Source organism: Mustelus asterias, unplaced genomic scaffold, assembly GCF_964213995.1.
Source record: "Mustelus asterias unplaced genomic scaffold, sMusAst1.hap1.1 HAP1_SCAFFOLD_416, whole genome shotgun sequence".
In the NCBI taxonomy this organism is placed as follows: Eukaryota; Metazoa; Chordata; class Chondrichthyes; order Carcharhiniformes; family Triakidae; genus Mustelus; species Mustelus asterias.
Window position 1 is genome coordinate 267,151 of NW_027590371.1, and position 7,282 is coordinate 274,432.

Consider the following 7,282-nt stretch of genomic DNA (forward strand, 5'->3'; position numbering starts at 1 on the left):
TGTCCTGGGAGTGTTTGATGGGGACAGTGTAGAGGGAGCTTTACTCTGTATCTAACCCCGTGCTGTACCTGTCCTGGGAGTGTTTGATGGGGACAGTGTAGAGGGAGCTTTACTCTGTATCTAACCCCATGCTGTACCTGTCCTGGGAGTGTTTGGGGGTCAGTGTAGAGGGAGCTTTACTCTGTATCTAACCCCGTGCTGTACCTGTCCTGGGAGTGTTTGATGGGGGAGAGTGTAGAGGGAGCTTTACTCTGTATCTAACCCCGTGCTGTACCTGTCCTGGGAGTGTTTGATGGGGACAGTGTAGAGGGAGCTTTACTCTGTATCTAACCCCGTGCTGTACCTGTCCTGGGAGTGTTTGATGGGGACAGTGTAGAGGGAGCTTTACTCTGTATCTAACCCCGTGCTGTACCTGTCCTGGGAGTGTTTGATGGGGACAGTGTAGAGGGAGCTTTACTCTGTATCTAACCCCATGCTGTACCTGTCCTGGGAGTGTTTGATGGGGACAGTGTAGAGGGAGCTTTACTCTGTATCTAACCCCGTGCTGTACCTGTCCTGGGAGTGTTTGATGGGGACAGTGTAGAGGGAGCTTTACTCTGTATCTAACCCCGTGCTGTACCTGTCCTGGGAGTGTTTGATGGGGACAGTGTAGAGGGAGCTTTACTCTGTATCTAACCCCGTGCCGTACCTGTCCTGGGAGTGTCTGATGGGGACAGTGTAGAGGGAGCTTTACTCTGTATCTAACCCCGTGCTGTACCTGTCCTGGGAGTGTTTGATGGGGGACAGTGGAGAGGGAGCTTTACTCTGTATCTAACCCCGTGCCGTACCTGTCCTGGGAATGTTTGATGGGGGACAGTGTAGAGGGAGCTTTACTCTGTATCTAACCCCGTGCTGTACCTGTCCTGGGAGTGTTTGATGGGGGACAGTGCAGAGGGAGCTTTACTCTGTATCTAACCCCGTGCCGTATCTGTCCTGGGAGTGTTTGATGGGGACAGTGTAGAGGGAGCTTTACTCTGTATCTAACCCCGTGCTGTACCTGTCCTGGGAGTGTTTGATGGGGACAGTGTAGAGGGAGCTTTACTCTGTATCTAACCCCGTGCTGTACCTGTCCTGGGAGTGTTTGATGGGGACAGTGTAGAGGGAGCTTTACTCTGTATCTAACCCCGTGCTGTACCTGTCCTGGGAGTGTTTGATGGGGACAGTGTAGAGGGAGCTTTACTCTGTATCTAACCCCGTGCTGTCCCTGTCCTGGGAGTGTTTGATGGGGACAGTGTAGAGGGAGCTTTACTCTGTATCTAACCCCGTGCTGTACCTGTCCTGGGAGTGTTTGATGGGGGACAGTGTAGAGGGAGCTTTACTCTGTATCTAACCCCGTGCTGTACCTGTCCTGGGAGTGTTTGATGGGGACAGTGTGGAGGGAGCTTTACTCTGTATCTAACCCCGTGCCGTATCTGTCCTGGGAGTGTTTGATGGGGACAGTGTAGAGGGAGCGTTACTCTGTATCTAACCCCGTGCTGTCCCTGTCCTGGGAGTGTTTGATGGGGACAGTGTGGAGGGAGCTTTACTCTGTATCTAACCCCGTGCTGTACCTGTCCTGGGAGTGTTTGATGGGGACAGCGTAGAGGGAGCTTTACTCTGTATTTAACCCCGTGCTGTACCTGTCCTGGGAGTGTTTGATGGGGACAGTGCAGAGGGAGCTTTACTCTGTATCTAACCCCATGCTGTACCTGTCCTGGGAGTGTTTGATGGGGACAGTGTAGAGGGAGCTTTACTCTGTATCTAACCCTGTGCTGTACCCGTCCTGGGAGTGTTGGATGGGGACAGTGTAGAGGGATCTTTACTCTGTATCTAACCCCGTGCTGTACCTGTCCTGGGAGTGTTTGATGGGGACAGTGTAGAGGGAGCTTTACTCTGTATCTAACCCCGTGCTGTACCTGTCCTGGGAGTGTTTGATGGGGGACAGTGTAGGGGGTGCTTTACTCTGTATCTAACCCCGTGCTGTACCTGTCCTGGGAGTGTTTGATGGGGGGACAGTGTAGAGGGAGCTTTACTCTGTATCTAACCCCGTGCTGTACCTGTCCTGGGAGTGTTTGATGGGGGACAGTGTAGAGGGAGCTTTACTCTGTATCTAACCCCGTGCTGTACCTGTCCTGGGAGTGGTTGATGGGGGCAGTGTAGAGGGAGCTTTACTCTTTATCTAACTCCGTGCTGTACCTGTCCTGGGAGTGTTTGATGGGGGACAGTGTAGAGGGAGCTTTACTCTGTATCTAACCCCGTGCTGTACCTGTCCTGGGAGTGTTTGATGGGGGACAGTGTAGAGGGAGCTTTACTCTGTATCTAACCCCGTGCTGTACCTGTCCTGGGAGTGTTTGATGGGGGACAGTGTAGAGGGAGCTTTACTCTGTATCTAACCCCGTGCTGTACCTCTCCTGGGAGTGTTTGATGGGGGACAGTGTAGAGGGAGCTTTACTCTGTATCTAACCCCGTGCTGTACCTGTCCTGGGAGTGTTTGATGGGGAGAGCGTAGAGGGAGCTTTACTCTGTATCTAACCCCGTGCTGTACCTGTCCTGGGAGAGTTTGATGGGGGACAGTGTAGAGGGAGCTTTACTCTGTATCTAACCCCGTGCTGTACCTGTCCTGGGAGTGTTTGATGGGAACAGTGTAGAGGGAGCTTTACTCTGTATCTAACCCCGTGCTGTACCTGCCCTGGGAGTGTTTGATGGGGACAGTGTAGAGGGCGCTTTACTCTGTATCTAACCCCCGTGCTGTACCTGTCCTGGGAGAGTTTGATGGGGGACAGTGTAGAGGGAGCTTTACTCTGTATCTAACCCCGTGCTGTACCTGTCCTGGGAGTGTTTGATGGGGACAGGGTAGAGGGAGCTTTACTCTGTATCTAACCCCGTGCTGTATCTGTCCTGGGAGTGTTTGATGGGGACAGTGTAGAGGGAGCTTTACTCTGTATCTAACCCCGTGCTGTCCCTGTCCTGGGAGTGTTTGATGGGGACAGTGTAGAGGGAGCTTTACTCTGCATCTAACCCCGTGCTGTACCTGTCCTGGGAGTGTTTGATGGGGACAGTTTAGAGGGAGCTTTACTCTGTATCTAACCCCGTGCTGTACCTGTCCTGGGAGTGTTTGATGGGGACAGTGTAGAGGGAGCTTTACTCTGTATCTAACCCCGTGCTGTACCTGTCCTGGGAGTGTTTGATGGGGACAGTGTAGAGGGAGCTTTACTCTGTATCTAACCCTGTGCTGTTCCTGTCCTGAGAGTGTTTGATGGGGACAGTGTAGAGGGAGCTTTACTCTGTATCTAACCCCGTGCTGTACCTGTCCTGGGAGTGTTTGATGGGGGACAGTGTAGAGGGAGCTTTACTCTGTATCTAACCCCGTGCTGTACCTGTCCTGGGAGTGTTTGATGGGGGACAGTGTAGAGGGAGCTTTACTCTGTATCTAACCCCGTGCTGTACCTGTCCTGGGAGTGTTTGATGGGGACAGTGTAGAGGGAGCTTTACTCTGTATCTAACCCCTGCTGTACCTGTCCTGGGAGTGTTTGATGGGGACAGTGTAGGGGAGATTCCTGAGTTCTGCCTGTGTTGTTCTGCAGGTTTTTGAATGTTGACAGCCCCTCTGCTCTGATCTTTGTGATCGATACCACGGGAAGTATGAGTGACGATATCGCAGCTGTGAAACAAAAAACCATTTCTATCATCGACAACACTCTGGGAACTCCTCAGCAACCTTCCTTCTACGTCCTGGTCCCTTTCAATGACCCAGGTGAGAATCCGTCAGAGATTGATGGAGTGTAGCACAGAGCAATATCGGGTGACACAGAGCGACACAGAGTGACACAGAGCGACACAGAGTGATGCAGAGCGACACAGAGTGACACAGAGCGACACAGAGCGACACAGAGCGACACAGAGTGACACAGAGTGACGCAGAGCGACACAGAGTGACACAGAGTGAAACAGAGTGACGCAGAGTGACACAGAGTGAGACAGAGTGACACAGAGTGACTCAGAGTGACACAGAGTGACACAGAGCGACACAGAGTGACACAGAGTGAAACAGAGTGACGCAGAGTGACACAGAGTGAGACAGAGTGACACAGAGTGAAACAGAGTGAAACAGAGTGACACAGAGTGACGCGGAGTGAAACAGAGTGACACAGAGTGACGCAGAGTGAAACAGAGTGAAACAGAGTGACGCAGAGTGAAACAGAGTGAAACAGAGTGACGCAGAGTGACGCAGAGTGACACAGAGTGACACAGAGTGACGCGGAGTGAAACAGAGTGACACAGAGTGACGCAGAGTGAAACAGAGTGAAACAGAGTGACACAGAGTGACGCAGAGTGACGCAGAGTGACGCAGAGTGACGCAGAGTGAACAGAGTGAAGCAGAGTGACGCAGAGTGACGCAGAGTGACGCAGAGTGAAACAGAGTGACACAGAGTGACGCAGAGTGAAACAGAGTGAAACAGAGTGACGCAGAGTGAAACAGAGTGACGCAGAGTGACTCAGAGTGACACAGAGTGACGCAGAGTGAAACAGAGTGAAACAGAGTGACGCAGAGTGAAACAGAGTGACGCAGAGTGACGCAGAGTGAAACAGAGTGAAACAGAGTGACGCAGAGTGACGCAGAGTGACGCAGAGTGACGCAGAGGTGAAACAGAGTGAAACAGAGTGACACAGAGTGACACAGAGTGACGCAGAGTGACGCAGAGTGACGCAGAGTGAAACAGAGTGAAACAGAGTGACGCAGAGTGACGCAGAGTGACGCAGAGTGACGCAGAGTGAAACAGAGTGAAACAGAGTGACACAGAGTGACGCAGAGTGACGCAGAGTGACGCAGAGTGACGCAGAGTGAAACAGAGTGAAGCAGAGTGACGCAGAGTGACGCAGAGTGAAACAGAGTGACACAGAGTGACGCAGAGTGAAACAGAGTGAAACAGAGTGACGCAGAGTGAAACAGAGTGACGCAGAGTGACTCAGAGTGACACAGAGTGACGCAGAGTGAAACAGAGTGAAACAGAGTGACGCAGAGTGACACAGAGTGACGCAGAGTGACTCAGAGTGACACAGAGTGACGCAGAGTGAAACAGAGTGAAACAGAGTGACGCAGAGTGAAACAGAGTGACGCAGAGTGACGCAGAGTGACGCAGAGTGACACAGAGTGACGCAGAGTGAGACAGAGTGAAACAGAGTGACGCAGAGTGAAACAGAGTGAAACAGAGTGACACAGAGTGACGCAGAGTGAACGCAGAGTGACGCAGAGTGACGCAGAGTGAAACAGAGTGAACAGAGTGACGCAGAGTGACGCAGAGTGAAACAGAGTGACACAGAGTGACACAGAGTGAAACAGAGTGACACAGAGTGACGCAGAGTGAAACAGAGTGAAACAGAGTGACTCAGAGTGACGCAGAGTGACTCAGAGTGACACAGAGTGACGCAGAGTGACACAGAGTGAAACAGAGTGACTCAGAGTGACGCAGAGTGAAACAGAGTGACACAGAGTGACGCAGAGTGACGCAGAGTGAAACAGAGTGACACAGAGTGACACAGAGTGAAACAGAGTGACGCAGAGTGACGCAGAGTGAAACAGAGTGACACAGAGTGACACAGAGTGACGCAGAGGGCACAGAGTGACACAGAGTGACACAGAGTGACACAGAGTGAAACAGAGTGACGCAGAGTGACGCAGAGTGACACAGAGTGACGCAGAGTGAAGACAGAGTGACGCAGAGTGACAGCAGAGTGACACAGAGTGACACAGAGTGACACAGAGTGACACAGAGTGACGCAGAGTGACTCAGAGTGAAACAGAGTGACACAGAGTGAAACAGAGTGACACAGAGTGACACAGAGTGACACAGAGTGACACAGAGTGACACAGAGTGAAACAGAGTGACGCAGAGAGACAAGGACACAGAGTGAAACAGAGTGACGCAGAGTGACTCAGAGTGACACAGAGTGACACAGAGTGACACAGAGTGAAACAGAGTGACACAGAGTGAAACAGAGTGACACAGAGTGAAACAGAGTGAAACAGAGTGACACAGAGTGACACAGAGTGACGCAGAGTGACACAGAGTGACACAGAGTGACACAGAGTGAAACGAGTGACGCAGAGTGAAACAGAGTGACACAGAGTGACACAGAGTGACTCAGAGTGACACAGAGTGACACAGAGTGCGCAGAGAGAACAGAGTGACACAGAGTGAAACAGAGTGACACAGAGTGAAACAGAGTGAAACAGAGTGACACAGAGTGACACAGAGTGACGCAGAGTGACGCAGAGTGACACAGAGTGACGCAGAGTGAAACAGAGTGACGCAGAGTGAAACAGAGTGAAACAGAGTGACACAGAGTGACGCAGAGTGACACAGAGTGACGCAGAGTGACGCAGAGTGCCACAGCATGAAACAGAGTGACGCAGAGTGAAACAGAGTGACACAGAGTGACACAGAGTGACGCAGAGTGACGCAGAGTGACGCAGAGTGAAACAGAGTGACGCAGAGTGACACAGAGTGACACAGAGTGACGTAGAGTGACGCAGAGTGACGCAGAGTGAAACAGAGTGACGCAGAGTGAAACAGAGTGACACAGAGTGACACAGAGTGAAACAGAGTGAAACAGAGTGACGCAGAGTGACACAGAGTGAAACAGAGTGACACAGAGTGACGCAGAGTGACACAGAGTGACACAGAGTGACTCAGAGTGAAACAGAGTGAAACAGAGTGACACAGAGTGAAACAGAGTGACTCAGAGTGACACAGAGTGACACAGAGTGACACAGAGTGACACAGAGTGACACAGAGTGACCAGAGTGAAACAGAGTGAACAGAGTGACACAGAGTGACACAGAGTGACGCAGAGTGACGCAGAGTGACACAGAGTGACGCAGAGTGAAACAGAGTGACGCAGAGTGGAAACAGAGTGACACAGAGTGACACAGAGTGACACAGAGTGACGCAGAGTGACGCAGAGTGAAACAGAGTGACGCAGAGTGACACAGAGTGACACAGAGTGACGCAGAGTGACGCAGAGTGAACAGAGTGACGCAGAGTGAAACAGAGTGACACAGAGTGACACAGAGTGACACAGAGTGACGCGAGTGACGCAGAGTGACGCAGAGTGAAACAGAGTGACGCAGAGTGACACAGAGTGACACAGAGTGACGTCAGGTGAACCGGAGTGACTCAGAGTGAAACAGAGTGAAACAGAGTGACGCAGAGTGACGCAGAGTGACGCAGAGTGACGCAGAGTGACTCAGAGTGACACAGGA

The 7,282-nt window shown here is 51.8% G+C and overlaps 1 protein-coding gene across 1 annotated transcript in view; it reads left to right on the top strand.

Annotated features, from left to right (window-relative positions):
* Positions 1-7,282, top strand: part of LOC144486623 (von Willebrand factor A domain-containing protein 7-like) — a 95,499-nt gene that overhangs the window by 16,169 nt on the left and 72,048 nt on the right. The window contains exon 6 of the mRNA XM_078204669.1: positions 3,603-3,798. Within this exon, the coding sequence (XP_078060795.1) occupies positions 3,603-3,798 (196 nt within the window). The remainder of the gene's footprint in view (positions 1-3,602; positions 3,799-7,282) is intronic.